The sequence below is a fragment of the Cucurbitaria berberidis genome, assembly GCF_010015615.1.
Source record: "Cucurbitaria berberidis CBS 394.84 unplaced genomic scaffold K460scaffold_4, whole genome shotgun sequence".
NCBI classification, from domain to species: Eukaryota; Fungi; Ascomycota; class Dothideomycetes; order Pleosporales; family Cucurbitariaceae; genus Cucurbitaria; species Cucurbitaria berberidis.
This window is the reverse complement of record NW_024468938.1, coordinates 4750083-4769964: the sequence shown is the minus strand read 5'-3', so window position 1 is coordinate 4769964 and position 19882 is coordinate 4750083. Positions and strand designations below refer to the sequence as shown.

Genomic DNA, 19882 nt, shown 5'->3' with positions numbered 1-19882 from the left:
GGCCCGTCCTTCACACCGCCTCTCGCCCGCTAGACTGCAGACAGACATGGGCTAACGGAGGAGAGAACGTGGTACAGTTAACGGCGGGGGTGCCCAGAGGGGGGACTGCGGGAGGCGAGTGCTATAGCCAGGAACGCGCGCGCGCCTCTGATCGATGATCGTCGTCGTCGTGTCCCACTCTGCATCCGCTGGCAAATGGAGACTGAGGAGGGGCTTGAGATGGATCGGGCCAGCTTGTCCGCGGCTACGACTGCCGAAGACGCACTTGAGACTGTTTAGCGCTATACAGTCCGAGTCTCGAGATACGCACTCATTGGATGAGGAGAAGCAGTTGAAGATCGAGCTGCTGTGAGACTACGGCGCGAATCGACTTGGAAACACGCGTGTGTAGCGATCGTCATAGTGCTGAGTGATATTTTCAAGCCAGTGTGGTCTTTTGCATTTATTGGACATAAGTGCGATTTGGTATGGATTAGTATTTTGATGTTAGACAATTAACTCGGTGTAATTCAGTAGGTGCAAGTATGCTAAGACGGGGTGCCTTGTAGTACATGCACATGTCAGACCACAGCTCCAAACGATGAAACACGCTCTCGTGAGACAAACCAATCCCGCCAGACACCTTCACCGCCATAACTGAGGGAAGGGGTATGTATGCGAAAATACAGAAATACAAAACATAACATACTCTCTCTTTCTCACTCTCTTTTCTCCAAAATTCAAACGTACAAGTAAGCCGCGCTCAAAATGCTCAATCCAATTTCTGACTCTCCCTTCAAACCACGAGATACTGCTGTCCACATCATTACCCTCCTAAGCTCGTAGATATTACTTGTATGCCCTAATTCATCCAAGCCTGCCATGCCATGCCTCCTCCCAGTATCCCTATATTATATTCGCAATGCTGATCCGGCTCGTGCTCGACGGCGCTGGAGTAGGTACCGGGGCCGAGTTGGCCGTATCAGACGCCAACTGCACACGCTTGACAGGATTATGCGGAGGAGGATAATACGTCGTAGTAGCAGTCGGAGGTGGAGGGGGAGGGGGTTGTGCAGCCCTGAGCCTACTCTCGTCCATCAGTCTTCTCAGCACCTGCGCGATCCGCGCCCACTCATCCCTCTCCCCACTGCCGTTCTCAGGAGACCCAGACGCCGTGCGTACTGGCAGCCCGTTATCGCGCATCGGCTCGTCGAGCCCCTGAGATCGCACAGCGCTGTGTGGGGACGTGTGCGGAGAGACGGGAGAAGACAAGTCGGCGCCTGCCCACACCCACGAGTGTTCGAGACTGCCTTGTGCATCGCCGCTGACATAGGCCATCATTTCTTCGTTGCGCTCTAGGTGCTGGGCATCGCCCAGACCAGATCGCGTGCGGTCTGCCAGTCGGTCCAGGAAGAACAGGATGTTTCGGCCACAGGCAGCATTGACTTTCCGTGTGTTCTTTATGGCGGCCGAGAGCCGCACGCACATCAAGGCAGCGTCATATTCGCCGCGGAAGCAGAGGACGAGGATGCATCGCCATAAGTGCATGCTCAGCATGTTGCTTGCGATAGGTGCCACTCTCGCCTGCCAGCTCGTCTCAGCCTCTGATTTAGGCGGATTGTGCAATGCTCTGGAGATGTATTTGGCGGTATCCTGAGCGACCAAGGCGCACCGACTCAGTGCTTGGCTTCGTTCTGTATGGTGACAGCTAGGGTTGAGGTTGCGTCTGTACAGGTGGAGGCGGGCGTCGAGCAGGGTAATGATTGGTGGCAACGCTGAGGCTTCAAGAGGAGCGCTTGAGCTGATTTGATACGCATCTGGAAGTAAAGATAGCTTCGAGTAAAACTGCTCATCAACACTTTGCAGAACGCGAGTTGTTACGATACTGGATTTTAGACTCTGGAGCACGTCGGTGTATATCCGTGTAGCATAGATAGTTGCGATAAAACCAGTGAACGGTGCGGAATTTGCCTGAGAGCGGAAGAAACCTTGAGGTTGAATGTAGCGATCTTCGACCGACGAGGGAAGCGAAATATCGCAGTCGTCCTCGTGAATCAACACTGGCCTATTCGTTTCTAGGGATGTCAACCTGCCCGAGTCAGTTCTCAGACCGCGACAGAGTGTAAGCTATATTACCTGTCTCGCACGTATATCGCCCACCACAGTCTGCGCCTAACTTCGCTATCGACAACAGACCAGCAGTCCACTTCAGGACTTATCTGCAGTTCCTGGGCTACTCTACTAGCAGAGGCCAGCCACATTGACCCGACAGACTTCTCATTGTTCTCTGCCGCATAGATGCTCAACAGCAATGCTGCTTGTGCATGTGTGACTGTGAGATCTTGCGACCAAGGTGTTAGGGCCTGGGTTGCAATGTCGAAGAAAGCCTGCCCTCGTGGTGTTCCGCTTGGAGAACTAGTGGGACTGAGCAAACTGCCGCAAGCCAGTACTGCAAAGAAGAGGCCGATCCATTCTCGGGGTAAGCCGGCGAAACTCCTCGATGTGTAGACTTCATCCACTTCATGTTGAAACGTTGGCCAGTGTATTGCTGGATACCACTGGTGGATAGAAGTGAGGTAGGATCGTGAAAGATGCGCAAAGTCGGCCCGTAGCGGTACTTCAGGTAGCCCCGAGGTGGACTCTGCAGTGACGCTGCGATTTTCATGGGGCGACCTGAACACACCCTGAGCGTGTTTTTGGATGTTACGGCGAACGTGGTCAAAGTTATGCATGGAGGGCATCGGAACTCGAGTACCTGACATGGTACCAACCTGAGCCTCCGAGTGTCGACGCTTCATGTCTGTTCGCTCGGCCTCCAAAGGATCATTAGTTGTCTTGGTTAGCAGTGTGGTCTTCAACTCTGCAATCTGGCTTTGTAGATCTTGCACCTGTCTATGCAACTGTAAGTGGTTGATCGCATTTGTCAAAGCGCTGCTACATACTTGATCGAAGACATGCGACGATTGGTCTCCTTGGTGAATTGACATTTGTGATTACGGCTCGAGCATTCAGAGCAAGCTGAAGTCTCCGTAGCATCGCACTATATTGTCCGTCAGCCAAGTTGGATCAAGAGCACCAGAGACAAACTCAAGATGCAACGACGAGCAGTCATAATCGCGTCGAAGGATTTGAAGCGATTCAGTAAGACTCGAGCGATGGTTACAAGGTGGAAGCGAACTCCTCCTCAACTCCAACATGTGTAACCAAACATGGTGAAGAGATTAGGAGTTCCTTGCCACTGTCCGACGGTAGTGACCCCAGATTTTCCATTGTGGGGGAAAGTGCTATTCGCCATATGTCGGCTCCAAAGACGGTTTCAAAGCTCAGTGCCTTGAATGCGGTTCAAACTCACCTTGACTTTTCGCTCTCTGCAAGCGTCGCACGAAGGGTCCTTCCTCCGCTGCCTGTAGGCCCGTTTTTGCGCGTTCAAGTTTGCAGATGAAATCTGAGTAGGAGAAATGATTAGGCTTGGCGTGTCGTGATGCTGAATTTCAGGTAGGCTCCCAGATGCTGTGCTTGGAGATGTCGAGTGGCTGTAGGAATTCGACGAGTAACCTGGTGATCTGGGTCCAACTGCCTGTAGGCTAGGTGCAGAGAGTGTATTCGTGCGAATAGCAGACGATGCTATCGCAAACGGATTCGGTGGCGGAACCATGCTGTGTGGAGAGCCCCCACTTGATCCTGGTGGAGTGCGCATGGCTAGAGATGGGGTACACTACTGCTGATAGTCTGAGTTCGAATTCCCAAGTGTCCTCGTGTTTGTAGAGAGGGCGTACAGAAGAGACAACTTTACTGTTGGGAATGACAGACAGTGTCGGTAGCAACCGAGCACAACACCACTCGAGCTCAATCGGCGCGATGAACAAGTCGTGGCACCGGTTGCATGTGAGGAGCCAATGGAATCGAACCTTTAACACATAACGGCGGCTTGGCTTGATGGCGAGGTGTGGTGTACAAGTTGGCTGGAATGTGAATGGATGGGATGACTAACGAGGCTTCGAGCTGAACGTAGAGCACCCGTACATGCAAGTGATGATTGCGGAAAGACGAGCGACTCGGGTATCAGGATGCAGAACTCGGGTGTTCCGTGTCGCTTGAGCAAGTCTTACCAGCCAAGCGCCCGGGAGACAAACTTTGCCCGAGCTTTTGATCAAAATGACTGGACCAGCCTGCTCAAAACCCGTGGAATATTTGGTAGAAGGACCTGAATCGTGTGGTGCTCTTTTTTTTCTCCGTGGCTGAGTGGAGGTACTGGGTGTTTCGGAAGTCGACAAGGATGCAATGATGAAAGCAACAAAAGCGGGCAACACTCGGCGACGAGCCGCGGAACGGATCACTGACAGTTCAGGGTGCGTGTGGAGCGGATCTCCAAGAATGTACGCTGGGGCGATGATCAGCTTAGATCCCGACCGCAGGGAGTAGTCGCTCGGCGCATTCTGGTGAGAAGTACAAGACCAGGGCCTGTGGTCGCCACTACACCTTTCAATATCGGAAGGGTGCTATGAACTACACAGGGTATTGGCGGGCAGTCCTCTCCGCGGCATGTATTACTTTGCAATAGCTGTTGAATTAGGAAAACGACAGGAGTGGCTTTGGTCGAAAAGTTCCGACCTATGCATGAATAGTTCTTGCATGCCTGTGAACGACAGAAAGACGTGGTGCTCATACATTTGACATACCAGTACACGAAATGGCACGGCTCAATGCGGGTAGAGAACGCCACGAGCGTCTGGGAAGTATATTTCGCCCCCGTCAAACAGCTGGGCCGATAGATCCCATGCACAGCAGTGTGCTTGTACTTCGTGAGGTCTGCCCAATGATTCCGCCATGCGTGTTAGTGCAAATTAGTCCTACCTCGACGAACGTGCGAAGCGAAGATTCTCCCTCGATTATTAGAGCGGGCTGATAGCTCCGTAGTGGGCTCGCCGGATGTAGATCCGGGTGGTTAGGTATAGACGTGCTCGGGTCTGACGACAGCTTGTTACTCTAGTTCCAGAATTCTTGCGTCTTATTGCCTGAAGGAAAGATAGGCCGCACTACTACTCCCGAAACGTACATAGTGAATCAATTCGGCCAGAAACAGCTACAGGGGTCATGCTGTATATGGGGTGAAGTCTCGCTAACAACGGTGGCCATGGCGAGAGCACACGGCTGAAATTGCTGTACCACGAGAGTTTCTTCGGTTGAATGATCACGGTCGGGGCTGATGAGGCGACAGCGGGCGAGGCGCAAAGACGATAGTTTCTCACCTACCAGCAATGGCAGGTTGCTCCGTTATAGTGGATCGCTACCGAAGGTGCATAAGCCGGACCTATAAGAGCCTGCCATCGCACGACCAGCGTAACCACAACACGTTGAGTAGCAAATTTTCGGCATGCGGCGAGCCACAGCCGTTTCAGTTACCGTGCAGATTCCGATTCGCTGATGTTTCTGACATGCCTGAAAGATGTAGTGGATGGCGAAACATGATTAAGGAGGCGAAGTCAAGATTCGCCAATGGGCTGGCTCCTTCAACAGGGGCAGCACGTTTAACAGCCGGTCCCCCGACCAGCATGCCGTTCCGGGTGTTGTCCAGCCAGCCAGCATCGAGGAAAAAAACACGACCTTGACTCTCTCGCGGCCAACATGCGTGGCACGGGTGAAAAAACGTGCTTTCCCCACGTTGCAGCGCGCGTCCGCGCCCGTCCCGGTAGACCCACAGGGCTCAAAGAACACACAGCGACTTCTAGCCTGTAGCCAGTTTTGGCAACACCGCGCTTGGCACCGATAGTTTCTGGCTATTCGGCCGCGACTAGAAACGTTATTCCGGTGCCGAGATGACCACAAACCCGGTTGGCATGGATGAGAGCATGTTGCCAACTGCCGAACCGCGTGCCTAGACCGCGATGCTGTTCCTCGCCACTGGCTCTGGCAGCAACAGGACACGAAGCGTGCGGATCTGGCGCCTTTTCAGGCTTTCGCCGGCGTCTCAGGCACATTGCCATGTCTCCAACCGGCGGCAGAGCAACGGTTGCGGCATCTGCACGAGCGAGCCCAAGTCTTTTCGCCTGTGACATCGGTTGAGGAGATATCGATCTGCTGTACGTGCAGATACGACGCCGTTAGTCGCATGGCCTGACATGTGCGCGTTTGTGTCCCCATATCTCGATAATTCGGTTCATGCGGATCTTGTGCTTGGTCGCTTATAGTGGGGACGCATCAGACGTGACATTTGTGCCTGCTGTCTAGTATTGATTCGACGCTGTGCCCCTGCGCTGCATCGATGTGCGTTGTCTTGGCCGTAAATGGACACATGGAGATCAGCATGCCTGATCGCTCAAGGTTGCGTGGCGCGGGTCGGCAGCTTCCGTCTCTGGGAGTCGATGGGATTCGAGAAAACTTCTGCCCTGGAGGCATACGTCTTTGCTAGACAAGGACCGAATAGATGAGAAGTATTGTCTTGGCAAACCCGGAGTAGAGAGCTGCAATCGGGCTGACTCCCATAGCCAGCCCTCCGACAAGGCGCCGTTGAATCTGCAGGCCAAAATGCCTGATCATCACACGCCTGACCGTTTCCAACAGCGACGATCGGCGTGTGTCATTCCAGACCAGATGTTGAGGTGTTGCACAGCCTTCCTCGAGACGCTTGGTGATGCGAGAGGCGTGCCGCTGGCGGGGAGATTTGAAAAAGAAAATGTGGCAATTCTGGGATGGCGAGTACTCTATGGCTCCATGGGGTGCGTGAGCGCAAAGTGTCATGCCGTTGAGCGCAATCTGAAACGAGTGGATGATTGTTTGTGGGAAAAAGCAAGCCCGTGAGTTGTGTCAGAGTTTGTGGCGGTCATGGTGTTGCGTGCCTTCCATCCAGACATCGCGAACGGAAGTTACAGCTGGTGGCGCATCTTCACCCTCAGCTCCGAAGCTCGGCTGCAACCATTACACAACGTCTATCCCGGCTTCTCGCAGCAATTCGGAAATCCACTCTATCGAGTCCCGTAGGGAAAGACATGTCTCACGGGTCGGGCGTCCTAATTTCCCACTGTGCGAGGTACCGGCATGACGGCGTACGGGAACCCGACAACTCTAACTCGACCTCTTGACAGTGGACACATCTCTATCATGACGAGTAGGTCTATTTTGAGCTTTGTATAGACGAGGTGGGTGGTTCTAATGGCGACTGCAGCAATGTCGACTGAACAGAATATTTCAGACGCGCTTACGCTCTATCTGAGCTATCACTAGATCTATAAAAGTGTGGGGATTTTGTGATTACATTAAATCCTCTAGGATAGGCGGCATTCGAGAAAGTCGTGATTATACTCTCAGGCCTCAACTCAATTGATAGAGAGACGTGTGATATCCTCTATCGGCTTCTATATACTCTAATATCTATACATAGCCAGCTCTCTAGGCTTACGTTCTACAGCTTCTCCAGCTTCCCACTCCCCCAAATCTTCCCCCCATCAAGCACAAGCGTATCGCCATTAACATGACCGCCCGCCCGCGAGCTCAAAAAGACGACAGCAGCCGCAACATCCTCTGGTTTCCCCACCCGCCCATTCGGACTACTCTTGTTCAGCGCCTCGACGCCGCCAATCTTCTCCATCAGCCCAGCCGCCATCTTGGACATGAAAAACCCCGGCGCAATGCTGTTGACAAGGATATGGCGGGGCCCCAGCTCGACGGCGAGGTTGCGGGCGAGATGCAGCACGGCGGCTTTGGACGCGGCGTACGAGTAAGCGCCGGATTCGCCGAGAGAGCCCGCGCCGATGCCTGCTACGCTGCCGGTGATGATGACGCGGGAGGGGTCTTCGCGCGACCCGGCTTTCTCGAGGAGCGGTGCGAATCTGCCCTCTGTTAGCTACCATCTCGTCGCACTTCAGCGGTCAGGCAGAGCGTACCTTTGGATGGTGAAGAAGACGCCTTTCACGTTCAGATCCATGACTTTGTCCCACCCATTCTTCTCATCCACCTTGTCGAAGGGTGATCCCCATGTCGCGCCAGCGTTTGCGAAGAGGATATCCACGTGATCCGTATGCTTCTCTACCTCTTTGACCAGTCTTTCGATCTCGGAGAGCTTCGAGCTGTCTGCCGGTAGCGAGTATGCTTTTGCGCCAGGCGGCTTGTTTGGTAGTGCATTCAGAGCTGCGACGGCCTCATCGCACGCGCTTGCTTTCCGGCTGGTAATGAAGACCTTGGAGCACCCAGCTTGGAGGAGACTTGCGCTGTCAGCGACTAGAGAGAGAGAGTCGTGCCGACGCAAAATACCCAGATGCAGCGTGTAGTCCTAGTCCTCTTGAACCACCGCTTACGACTGCGACCTTGCCCTTTAAGCTGAATATGTTCGCAAAGTCTTGCAGCTGGACGTCTGATTCGGCGGAGGCCATTGTGTCGCAAATGCTCAGCAAGTATACGAACGAGAGTTATGAAAACAACAATGAGGTACTGGTTTGACGTTTGTACAAGTCTGTAGATCACTGTTGCAGGTCTGATCTTTTGTTGCTTTCGTCGCAGCCTCGGTGTGACGCGTAGTAGCCAACATCTGAATGTACCGAGGCACGAATTGCGCTAGCCGAGAGGGGTAACGAGCTCACTCCCCGGGCCATAGCTACCTAGGTACTGCTAATAAGCGAACAGTGAGGATGCAGACATGACATTGACTTCAGACATGAATAAATAGATGTCTCGCTTCCTCTGGACGAATCTATCATTCAATGCAGAATCACAAAAGCCATCATCGATGAATGTGTCACCATCGATGACATCTACTAACAACCCAGACTCCTACCTCTCCCCCTCCGGAATCCGCATCCCATGCACCCCCTTATACTGACTAGGCAGGGGACTCTTCCACCCCTTGAGCACACTCTCCCTAACCCCGTCCTTGAGCTCCCACACCTCGACCCGAATCGGGCGACACGTACTCTTCATATCCGGCTTATCGCCCCCAGCCTCCTCCTCGTCCGCCTGATGCCATCCCCAGGCACTCAAGTCGCCGCCAGGACACGTGCTCAGCGCACACAGGAGATCCTGCTCGGCGAAGAAGTCGATGAAACTCTCCTTGGTGGCGGGGCTGGATTCCATAAAGTACCGGCCCTGGGCGTCAAGGCCGGTGACTTGGAACACGTTGAGCACGTCGTGGACGTCGAATTCGGTCAGGCCGTGCGGCAGGATGGCGCGGACGAGGTTCGAGTGGCAGTGGTAGTCGTACGAGGCGCCGGTGAGCATGTTGGATACTGACTGAGTTAGCAAACCGCTATGAAATTCCTCCCGCGCGCACGGATTGGTCAGTTTACTCCGGGTGTAAAGGGAGAATCAACCTCAGATTAAAAAAGGAAAAGGCAAAAAGAAACAGAGTTAAACATACCATAAGGATCACACCTCGTCCCTAGCAAATCATGACACCTTCCACCCCACCTCGTAATCCCCCCCCGCTCATCTCTCATTTCCTCCCTCCCCTTCCCCTCTCCTCTCTCTCCCTCCCCCTTCTCCCCCACGGGCGCATCCCGAACCTGACACCCATCCGCGACCATTCCACAAAGCGGCCTCATAAACGGCAGGACACTCCACAAGCGATCCCCCTCCTTAACATGGCTGCCCTGCAACTGCCTCGTCCGCGCAGCCCAGAACCGCTCGCGCGCATCATGTGCGTTCCAGACGTTCAAGTCGCCCACCTGCGGCCCCTCGGGCGTGCTGAGCCGCCATATCTGGCCCTTGGACACGTTCCAGGCTTTGCCGCTGCGGGGCGGGATGAGGAAGTCTTGGGTTTTGGTTAATTGGTCTGGCTTTAAGTTTTTCAATTTCTCATATAGTTCTTTCGGCGCGTGGAGGGGGGAGTCGGCGGATGTGGGGAAGTAGGCGGGTGCTGGGGGTATGTCGGTTCTTGATGCCATTGTTTGTTTTATTTTTATTTTTATCTTCTTGAAAGAGAGGGAGAGGTGGATGAGGACTGTTTGCACTGTGGAGTTAATATTCGTGATGGCATGCGAGGTTTGCTTGCGCTTGGTACCTTGGTACGCCGTTTTTAGTACTTAGTACCTGGACTTTAGTACAAAGAAGCCGGTGATAAGCGCCTTTTTTGTGGGTATAGCCCGATGTCGGAGGAGCGAATGGTGATGTGAGTAGGAAAGATGACTATTTTGGATTTGTATGTGTGGTATTGGTTCTTGCTAATTCGCTACTTGGTGTATGTAGGTTGATTTTGGTAAATTGTGGTTGTTGTTGATGATCATGATAGAGGTACATCGTGTACTTTTTTCTATGTAGCACTTTTTGAACAATGAATCGACTCCTATTCAGTCAGATGCAATGTCACATGCAAAACGAAGATAATGCAATACGTGAAAAGAAAATAGCTGATGCTTCACACGCCCGCGCTCTTGACATTAGCTTGGTCGCCGTTAACAGCAGCTTCCAGCGTATCCACCAGCGTGCTGCGCTGATTCTCTTCCCGACTCGGGCTCGACGCCGGGCTGGGAATTTCAAGGGTATTCGATCTCTTAGGACGGAAAGGTATCGGTGTGCTAGGTCTCGACGACAGGAACTAATTCAGTATTAGCTTCAGTTGTTCTCCTACTAATTGGAGGAGCCATGACGTACTGAAGAAGCAGCACTCAACAACGCGATCAGCGACGCCTGGACGACATCGTGGTGGATGCCTACGCCCCAGACCTTGTGCGAGCTCTGTGCTGCTGTGCATCCTATGTATGTAGCCGCTTTCGCATCCTTACTCGTACCAATGGTGTGTTCGTTGTAATCTACCACGTCCAAATCGATACCCAGACCCCTCAGCGCATCAGCAAGAGATGACAGCGCGCCGTTGCCCGAGCCTTGGATTTTGTGCTCCTGGTGGTCGATCTCTATGACGCCTTTGAACAGACGGCGCAGATTGCGGCTGCTGGCTGTTCTACCATCCTGCGGTGGTGCTGGCGTGGCAGAGCGGTCGGCGGTGATTTCGTAGTCGACAAGAGAGAAGCGGGGATTGCGCTTGAGGTGGTATGCCTCCTCGAACAAGTTGGTGATCTCAGTAGGCAGGAGTTCGCGGCCCAGCATGTCGGTTTCTTTTTGCACAATCTTGGAGAAGGCGACTTGCAGACCGCGCGGCAGATCGAGCTCGAGCTGGCGCTGGATGATCCAGGCCACGCCGCCTTTTCCGCTCTGCGAGTTGACACGGATGATGGCTTCGTAGGTACGGCCGATATCTTGCGGGTCCAGTGGTAGATAGGGAATTCTCCACGGGCTTTCGTTGGTTGCGCCCTCCTTCTTCCGCAGCTGGAAGCCTTTCTTGATGGCGTCTTGATGCGAGCCGCTGAACGCGCATACGACGAGCTGTCCTCCGTATGGTGCGCGTGGGTGTATCGGGATCTTGTTGCACGTCTCTACCATGTCGATGATAGATTTGAGGTCAGAGAAGTCGATGCCAGGGTGAACACCTTGGGTATACAAGTTCAGTCCCAAAGTCACGAGGTCGACATTGCCTGTTCTCTCTCCATTGCCAAACAGTGTGCCCTCTACTCGGTCTGCGCCTGCCATCTGTGCCAGTTCTGCTGCCGCGACTGCACATCCTCGATCGTTATGCGGGTGTAGAGACACGCAAATCTTCTCCCTCTCGGTGATGTTCTTGCAGAAGTACTCGATCTGGTCGGCGTAGACATTGGGCGTCGCCATCTCAACGGTAGCCGGCAAATTGAAGATGATGGGGGCCTCTACACTCGGTTCCCACGCTGCCTTGACCGCCTCGCACACTTTGATAACAAACTCGGGCGAAGAATCTGAAAAGGTCTCTGGTGAGAATTCATATACCCACTCGGTGCCCGCCGTGGCTGGGTCGTCTTTTGTAATGGAGCGGGCGTACTTTGTACACTCGACCGCCTTTGCAATCGTCTCTTCATCGTTCATGTTGAATACGATCTGCTGGAAGCACGGGCTCGTTGCGAGGTAGAGGTGGAGAATGGCTTTGCGCGCGCCCTTGAGAGAGTCGACGGTCCGACGAATGAGCTCGTTGCGGCAGGGCGAGAGGACTTGTACCCAGACATCGTCGGGGACTATGCCGGGTGTTTGTATGAGGCGTTGGGTGAAGTCGAAGTCGGTTTGTGAGGCCGAGGGGAACGAGACTTCGATTTCCTTGTAGCCAAGCTTGACGAGCATCTGGAAGTAGTCCCATTTTTGCGCGCCGTCCTGCAGGGTAAGCTGGTGATAGTGGGATAGTCGCAACGTGCACTCACCATGGGATCCACCAGACTCTGGTTGCCATCCCTCAGATCTGTCGACAGCCAGCGCGGCGGCCTGTCAATGGTTTTGCTCGGCCATGATCTGTCTGGCAGGTTCAGCGGCTTGAACGCCTTGTATTTCTTCGACGGGTCCGCGAGCATGGGCATGTTGAAGTCTCAATGCGCCTCCTCTTGAGTCGCGTCGTTTTCTCTCTTGCTGATTGGCCGACTGCGCGTTGCAATATGAATATTTGAATTGCCAACTTGAGGTGGGCGAAGGCGTGTCTCAGTCCAAAAGATAAAAGATTATATAGAAAAAAAGGGTAGGACGAGGCAATGAGTACGGGTACAGGTGAGATGACTAGACTGCTGGCTATGATTCATAGCAAAGCAAAAACTTTGGTGCTCGGTAGGACTAAGCACCTGAGCCGGCGGGCGTTGACTGGCGTGGTATGACGATGCGGGGCTTCGGTCTTTAGTTTTTGCAGAGAATGCGGGGGGTCGACGACGCTTGCGACTCTCTGCCCGACATCGGCTGGGATGGGGTTTATTAGTGACGGCGAATAAAGAAGAGGACAATTGATTGTTTACGAGTCGATCGCGGGATACGAGACGTGGTGAGGCTTGTCGTGTACGCGCTCTTCAGCCTGTGTGCGTGCTTGCTGGAGCTGGATTCCAGGTACGAGCAAGTCCACTACCAACACGCAACAACTAGGCTTGTCATTTATGCGCCCTTCAGCCTATACATCTTACCGAGTTAGTGGGCGTTCTAGGTACGAGCAAGTCACGTATCGACACGAACAGCTGTCGTGGATGAATGTACCCAGCCAGTCTGACGCCACCAACTCTCACACCACGGCCACAGAACGACGCCAGGAGACTAGTCAATGACACGAACCGGGAACCTGCCCTCAATTCTAGTAGAACCCTCTATCTTGGACCGTCTATAGTATCCTAGAAGACAGGGACCCGCAACCCGCAGCAGTCCACCTCGCTCCCCTTGACCCCAATCGCCCGTCCAAAGTACAGGCTGCCAAACTCCTGCACAAACGCCCTGTCGGCTTCGGACCAAGTATCCAGCCCCATTCGGGACAAGTCATCTCTGTCAATGACCAACGCATCTCCCTCGTCGTCCTCATCACTCTCCCTCTCGCCTGCCCGTTCGCTCTCAATGACTTGCGACAGTGTTTGTATCAGCAACGAGGTTTGCCGGTGGAAGTACGCGATCAAGGCCGTCTCAACAGACTGCGAGTACTCGGCCAGATCGCCAATAAGCTCGCGGTCCGTGTCCCGCTCCGCTGTCGTGTAAGCGTCCCTCTCACCCGCGGATGCCCACCACATGAAGCCCAGGTACGCAAGCCGCGACCACGTCATGGGCTCCACGACCGAGTCATCGTAGGCCTCGTTGAAGTCGTCGTCGGCCCGCTTCGTGTCGACTTCATCGCGCGACAGCAAGGGCGCTGTGTCGTCGTTGTCCTCGTCCGTGTATGCCTCGGGCTGAGTTTGTTGCCCGTTCCTGTGCCTGAAAAGCTCCTTGTGTAGAATCTTGTAGCGGGCCACGTCTCGCTGACTTGCTCTGATCAAGCTGCCGTCGCTCGTGCGTATCCTCGGCCAGCGACGTGCTTGCGGTGGGGCGTCGTGGGTGGATGGTAGCTCGACTACAATATCGTACAGTTGTGTCTTTGTACTTATAATCTCGTCTGTGGTGCATGCTGCCCAGCCTTCAGAAGCTTCGCTGCCTGGTGTGTGGCCGCCGTGTTTCGGGTTTCGTAGGTCCTCGAGATGAGGTATGTCGTGGACGCCAATGGAGAAGAGGGAAGGAAGGCGCACGAGATCTTCGGTGCCGGGTATAAGGAGATCTGAATCGCGCGTCGAAATGCTGGAGAGGACGGAGAGGTTGTATACTGTAGCGCGTCAGCGTCGGATCTAGCTGAAGCAGCATAAGTCGAGCATACCATATTCACAAGCAGTCCTCACTGGCGGACTTGCCACGAACAGTATCCTCTTCCGCAAAAGCGCTGCCTGCTGCAGCCTGAAGACCAAGGGCCCGAAAGTGTCCATGTACCGTAGTATCGACAGCGCAGGATGATATGCTGGGAGACTCTCATCATCCCTAGTGACAACGCTCACTGTCGATATTGCACGCGCTCTGCTGTGTCCCTTCGCACCTCCCTTGTCCGACGCCTGACTCCGGCTCCTCGATCCTGAATTGTGTTCTTCCCAGAAGTCTTCCAGCGGTGTCACCGTGTCCGAGTCGTCAGCCAGTGCCGCAGCCAGCTTCTCCAACTGCCCGGCGAGCAGCCATGCCCGCCCTAGCCTGCCAAATCTGCCTTCGTTCTTCACCAGTATGCCGACCGACACAAAGTTTGCGTTGCGCTCCTCTGCGCTTGCGTCGCCCTTGGCGAAGGCGCTGAGCCCGGCGTAGCCCTCATGTGTAAAGTAAACTAGGTCGTTCTGCACTGCATGGAGTCCTGACGGCAGCGACTTGAACTCGACGGCGTTTTCGAGGGCTATGTCGGTCGCAGAGCGCTTCCATGCGATTGTGTAGCTGCAGTCGCGGTCAGCGCATGGTTCCCGAGGCACTCGTGGCGTCCGTCGCATAATGACATACCCGACCTTCTTATCGAACCTAATCAGGAACAAAGCTTCGATTTCTGGCGGCCCACTCTCATTGCTCGTCTCGACATTCGCGGCACTCGAGTCTGTCGAAGCAGACATGATGCGTGCCTTGCGATGGAGGATAGATGGGGCGTAGGCACCGCTGATGCAGCCCGTCTCGCTTACACTTGCCTGTCTTTGAAAACACCAAGGCAGGATACATTTCGACTTCTATATCATCTACAAAACTGGGCCGTCTATGATTGTAACGAATGTATTCTAGTGCTAACATGACATCTCATAACCCTTCATTTTACAAGTACTAGAGCGACATTCACATTCCATCATTCACCTCGACGCCTCCAGGCAGCGATTCAAGCCCTACACAGACAGTCAGTACTCATCCAGGATGATATAGCACGAGGCAGCTTACAATTAGAGCCATCAACATCCTCTACCACAGTCTGTGGAATAGCGCACTGCATCGCCTCCTCATCGCTCTGCCGCTTCAACTCGCTGCAGTGGTCATTACTACAGCGAGCATTCAACGCGCGCTGAAGCGCATCGCCTTTCCATCCAAACAGGTAGTCACCATGGTTCCCATGGCCAGTCCTATTCCTCACTGTCAGCTGTTGCTCAAAATACCTCTCTCATCCCTCTCAGCGAAACTCTAGAAAGAAAAATTAACTCACGCATCGCCCATGGAAAACACAAACGGCTGCGTCCCATTCGCACCCCACAAATCCCTCTGATTAAACGGCGTAGTATCAAACATGACCTCATACATAATCTGCGGCAAATGCACAGGATGGCTATCCGGACACTTGCCCCTCTGCTGCTCGGGGGTATAAGGAGGCGTGGCCCGCGGCTCCGCATACGGCTCATACGGAATCGACGCATACGCCACATGGCTCTGGTGGTCTGGGCTGTCGAGGTTGACGCCGTCCCAGCACGTAGGGAAGGTGACTTGTGTGCGGATCCCGCCCTCACACATGCGCGTCGGGAGGTGCGTTGTGTCTTCTTCGGTGCAGGGCGCGCCGCCAAAGGGCGTCGCGTCTTTGTAGATGCAGCGGTGGCAGACCCCGCGGGACTCACCTGTTGTGTTGCGCAGCATGGGGTTGCCGGCTAGCATGCGGAAACCCTGGTTTCTAGTTAGTAATTGCATGTGTGATGTGTAGGCGTGAAGTAGGTTGGACGGGAAGGGAGGGGGTGAACGAACTGGTTTGAATGCTGTCACGTTGCTGACTCCATCGTAGGGGGGGATATAGTAGACAGTCATTCCGCCTCTTTGATGGAAGCCGGTGTTTGGAAATTGCTGCACGCGTTTGTATGTCCCATTCTTTGCGTGGAAGTACAGTGCTGCCGTCCAGTAGTTGCTAATAACTATCAGCTTCATTTATCATCTCCATTCCTATTCCATCACATGGCTTATCCCTTCTCACTCTTTTCGATCTTGTCCCTCATAGCTTTCCCAATACGCACCTCAAATCCTCGCTAAACGTGCAAGTCGTACACGTACTCTTCGTCACCAAGTCATATTCGCCCGGCTTCATTTCCGGCTTGAAACTGTTTCCCCCGACAATCTGATGCGTGTGAGGACTCCCAACAACACCAGGATTAACCAGGGGATCGAGTCGTTCAACTGTGAGCTGGGAACAAGCGAAGCGCATCATCGCCACTCCACGGGTGATATTCTGGGCCTGCGCTGCACCCGCCAGCATGAGCAATTTTAGAATGGCAGACTTCATGGCTCCAGTGGCTGCGACTACAAAATGCGACGAGGTGTTGTGAATTGTAGACGTCCATTGCGAAGACTAGTTTGTCTTTAGTATGATTGTGGGGCGCCAAAACTGCCGTACCACCAAGCGTTACTCATTTACTCTCCGCATCGGTGTGCTCCGGTGCTGTGGGTACTAGGGTACTATCTTCATAAGGTTGTGTGGCGTTGAGTGTATTTCTAGATTAAGTGACCGGGGTTGCCCCCAATCAAGACAGGCAGACAGTCACAACGACAACGTGGGATTGACACTATTTGAATATGTTGGGACTGTAAGTGGGAGATATGTCCGCGTTGTGCAGAAGATTTACACATTAAGAGCAAGATAGGGCGAGCGGAAGGTCACAAACAGGTAGAGATAGTCGTGCGACGTGGACAGTTTTTGTAAGAGCAGTTTTGATGAAAACGAACGTGACTAGAGCCGAAAGAGAAATTCAAAGGTTGAGAACGGGACTTATCCAATTGAGTATATTGCCACTACTACTTGGATATTGAGCACGACACATTGGTGAAGTGCGGGTATTGGCGATGATTGTACAATGTGTACATCTAATGTCAAGAAAACTCGCTAACAAACTAGACATGTGCATGCTTCGTGAACTATGCTTGCGTGTATGCGGGTGAGGAGCCCCGAAGATTTCGTGAACTATGCTTGTGTGTATGCGGGTGAGGAGCCCCGAAGATTTCGTGAACTATGCTTGTGTGTATGCGGGTGAGGAGCCCCGAAGATTGTCGTTCAGAGAAAGTGATTGTGTGGATGTCTCATCATCCCAAGCTCAACGCTGACGATGCGCATCCTGAAGCGGATCCCGCCAGCCAGCAAAGCTCCGCTCGTAAGGGCGAAACCGCTTCACAGTGATGCGCGGGATTCGTCCCCCCATCTCAACCCACAGCCACCACCTATACTCCTGGAACTCTTGGTACGGCTGGTTGGGCTGTTGCTGCTCGTCTAGCTCCCAGTCCGCGGGTGGATACCAGTGCTCGTCTTCTATTTCAAAGATGATATCGCCGGTGTCCTTGTCTTCACGGATCTTGTGTGCTCCCTCAGGAATATCATCCCTTTTGACTGCCGCCCAAGGCGTTTCATAGGCATCTTCCTCTCTATCGCCTTGAAATTCGGCGTCAGGAGGAGTCAAGTTGGGCGTATGGTATTCAAGATGTGAGGGTGCCTTCGTTGGAAAAGAGTTAACTTCTTCATGGTCAACTGAAGAAGAAGCTGGTGTCGAGCGGTAACAGTGCTCATCTTCACCATGGTTGTGATAGTAGCCGCAGAAGTAGTCGAGGTTCGTTCTTTCAACGAAGTCCTTGATGAAGTCCACGGGGTTGGCCTTTCGGCCGATCCATGCTGCCAGGAAGGCCGGGTCGAAATCTTCCTCTTCCTCCTCAACCTTCTCATCAGCCGCCTGGCCCTTGTACCAAAGGATGTCAAGAACTAGTTCGCGAATAGGGTCGTCGGCCTTCGTCTTATTCCAGAGCAGGTTGACGTCGTGCGGCTCGAAGTTCATGAAACGCACAACGTCCACGTTGTCTTGCATCGTGAGCTCGCCAGACCGATACTTTGCGAGGAGCTCCTCCTCGTCTCGCAACGTCTGTATGAGCTCATCGAGGATCATATCGCTGACGGCTGGAGTGCCCATGCGTTGCGAGAGCCAGTACGTCTCGAAGTAGTCACTGATGGTTGTTGGCGGTGTGCCAAAGTCTGTGTGGGTGTAGTCTTTTAGAAATGGCTCCAAGCGATAAACACGCTTTGGGAACGTATGGCGAAGACCCATCGCCAGACAGCTATACCACCGGTCGAATGCCGCAGGAGAGCAACGGATGATTTCTCGATCAGAGATACGCAGCTGGGACATGACTTCTTCCGTGACTAGGCGCAAGATTCCCCCTTTCTGGCCTAGAGGATGAATAGCTACAGTGACTGGCGTGCCTTTGTAAGACAACAACTTTGTAGTAGCTGCCCTCTTCAGGTCAGCCTCGTTCTGCGAGGTCTCCTTTTCGTGCCGAGTTGTACCAGCGATGATCTCCTCGAGCTCAGCTCTATCTGGAATGCCATGTTTGCTGAGCCCGAGTGAGTTTTCTTTAAAGTAAACGCCAGTTGCCTCAAACACGGCCAGGTTCGCTTTCTTAAAGCGTTTTCTTGCACCCTCTTCGCTCAAGGAAATGGCGTTTGCGACGCTTTTGAACGATACAGCCGATTTGTTCCACGGCTCTCGTAGCTCATAAGCCCTAATAGCATCGACCGTACACCTAGGATCTGCGATGGCTGTCCAGTCAATAGGACATGGAATCTTCTGGTCGTATGTGGGCGTGGGCGCCGCGAAGTCGTATGGCCACGGTGACATCTGCGGAGGAGGAACAGGGGAAAAGACTGCGCCGGGTGCAACCAGATTCGGATTGGTCGGAATTTCAGCGTTATGAGTTGAAGTAGAGGTAGTGGCCGCATTGCTTCCAACTACGTTCAACTGAGTGTGCGTACTAGTATTGCTGTTGTTTGTTACTATCGCAGTTAGTACGTCGACTTTGCAGCCAATATACGAGGACTTACCGGATGTCTTTACACGCTTCCTACCCGCCGAAGGATGGAGCTTGGAGGCTATATTGTAGACCCTAGGAGCTGGCGCGTCCGTCATTGTAGTGTCTACATCCTCTCTAGCCGTAGTTTTGCTAGCCTTGGGCGTGATTTTCTTTCGTGCCTTCACCGACGCATTCTCCGCATCCTGGTGAGATGTCTTCTGGCGCTTCGTAGAGTGCTTCTTTTCCTTTTGCGTCGTAGCGCCTTCTGTTGTTCTCCGTTGAGTAAGCTCACGGCCGGCAGCTTTCCGCTTCTTGCTAACGGTCGCGGTCGTAAGATGTGCGGGAGGAGGCATTAGGGGAGTAGATGTGGCGCCGTTGGCGTTGTGATTGGTAGCCATAATATCAGCGGGCGTACAAAGTGTTGTGAAAATTAGTAGAAGGATGAGTAAAAGTTGAGACTATGCTTTTGAGCTACAAAGTACGGCGGAGTGAATCAAACGTGGTTGCTGAACGTGTTAAAGATGTACCCCGTGGCGCTCCTCAAGAACTGCTAGTGCGAGGCCGTGGTCATGATGAAGGGAAGATTAGATGCAGCCCATGTGGCCCGTGTTGCGTTGATGGGACAATAGGTTATAGCTGTGGTGAAAGAGAAAGAATATCCCGGTCACGTCTGGTGAAAGCCGCGTGAGCAAGTCTGCACGTGCTGCTCTTGAAAGTTACTGAACCCAACGAGAAGAATACACCAAACATATTGAAATTATACGCATCAGGAAAGCTGTTATAATTAGGGTAGAGAACTAGGGAGAGGGTAGCGCGTACGCGGGTT

General features: G+C 53.4%; 7 protein-coding genes across 7 annotated transcripts; all 7 read right to left on the bottom strand.

The window, feature by feature from the left end:
• Positions 1-885: 885 nt before the first annotated feature.
• On the bottom strand, positions 886-3634 carry K460DRAFT_408721 (uncharacterized protein; the record flags this gene model as incomplete). Its single annotated transcript, XM_040937188.1, has 4 exons — positions 886-2068; positions 2116-2871; positions 2922-3019; positions 3332-3634. 4 exons carry the CDS (start codon positions 3632-3634, stop codon positions 886-888), a joined length of 2340 nt encoding a protein of 779 aa, XP_040786999.1.
• Positions 3635-7378: 3744 nt separating this feature from the next.
• Positions 7379-8345, bottom strand: K460DRAFT_289983 (bile acid 7-dehydroxylase 1/3; the record flags this gene model as incomplete). The annotated part of the gene is made up of 3 exons (XM_040929162.1): positions 7379-7805; positions 7860-8177; positions 8227-8345. 3 exons carry the CDS (start codon positions 8343-8345, stop codon positions 7379-7381), a joined length of 864 nt encoding a protein of 287 aa, XP_040786998.1.
• A 397-nt stretch (positions 8346-8742) lies between these two features.
• Positions 8743-9851, bottom strand: K460DRAFT_288145 (meiotic chromosome segregation protein; the record flags this gene model as incomplete). The annotated part of the gene is made up of 2 exons (XM_040929026.1): positions 8743-9194; positions 9326-9851. The coding sequence occupies 2 exons, from the start codon at positions 9849-9851 to the stop codon at positions 8743-8745; spliced, it is 978 nt and encodes a 325-aa protein (XP_040786997.1).
• Positions 9852-10461: 610 nt separating this feature from the next.
• Positions 10462-12605, bottom strand: K460DRAFT_318001 (2-isopropylmalate synthase). The gene is made up of 2 exons (XM_040930374.1): positions 12183-12605; positions 10462-12135 (listed from the first exon to the last, which is right to left on the bottom strand). The coding sequence occupies exons 1-2, from the start codon at positions 12333-12335 to the stop codon at positions 10534-10536; spliced, it is 1755 nt and encodes a 584-aa protein (XP_040786996.1). The 5' UTR covers positions 12336-12605; the 3' UTR covers positions 10462-10533.
• Positions 12606-12690: 85 nt separating this feature from the next.
• On the bottom strand, positions 12691-14895 carry K460DRAFT_369287 (uncharacterized protein). The gene is made up of 3 exons (XM_040933933.1): positions 14779-14895; positions 14123-14715; positions 12691-14071 (listed from the first exon to the last, which is right to left on the bottom strand). Exons 1-3 carry the CDS (start codon positions 14883-14885, stop codon positions 13122-13124), a joined length of 1650 nt encoding a protein of 549 aa, XP_040786995.1. The 5' UTR covers positions 14886-14895; the 3' UTR covers positions 12691-13121.
• Positions 14896-15030: 135 nt separating this feature from the next.
• K460DRAFT_317993 (uncharacterized protein) lies at positions 15031-16465 on the bottom strand. Its single transcript, XM_040930373.1, has 5 exons — positions 16248-16465; positions 15985-16141; positions 15458-15906; positions 15199-15377; positions 15031-15146 (listed from the first exon to the last, which is right to left on the bottom strand). The coding sequence occupies exons 1-5, from the start codon at positions 16436-16438 to the stop codon at positions 15100-15102; spliced, it is 1023 nt and encodes a 340-aa protein (XP_040786994.1). The 5' UTR covers positions 16439-16465; the 3' UTR covers positions 15031-15099.
• An 853-nt stretch (positions 16466-17318) lies between these two features.
• K460DRAFT_408715 (uncharacterized protein) lies at positions 17319-19454 on the bottom strand (the record flags this gene model as incomplete). The annotated part of the gene is made up of 2 exons (XM_040937187.1): positions 17319-19039; positions 19088-19454. The coding sequence occupies 2 exons, from the start codon at positions 19452-19454 to the stop codon at positions 17319-17321; spliced, it is 2088 nt and encodes a 695-aa protein (XP_040786993.1).
• Positions 19455-19882: the final 428 nt, after the last annotated feature.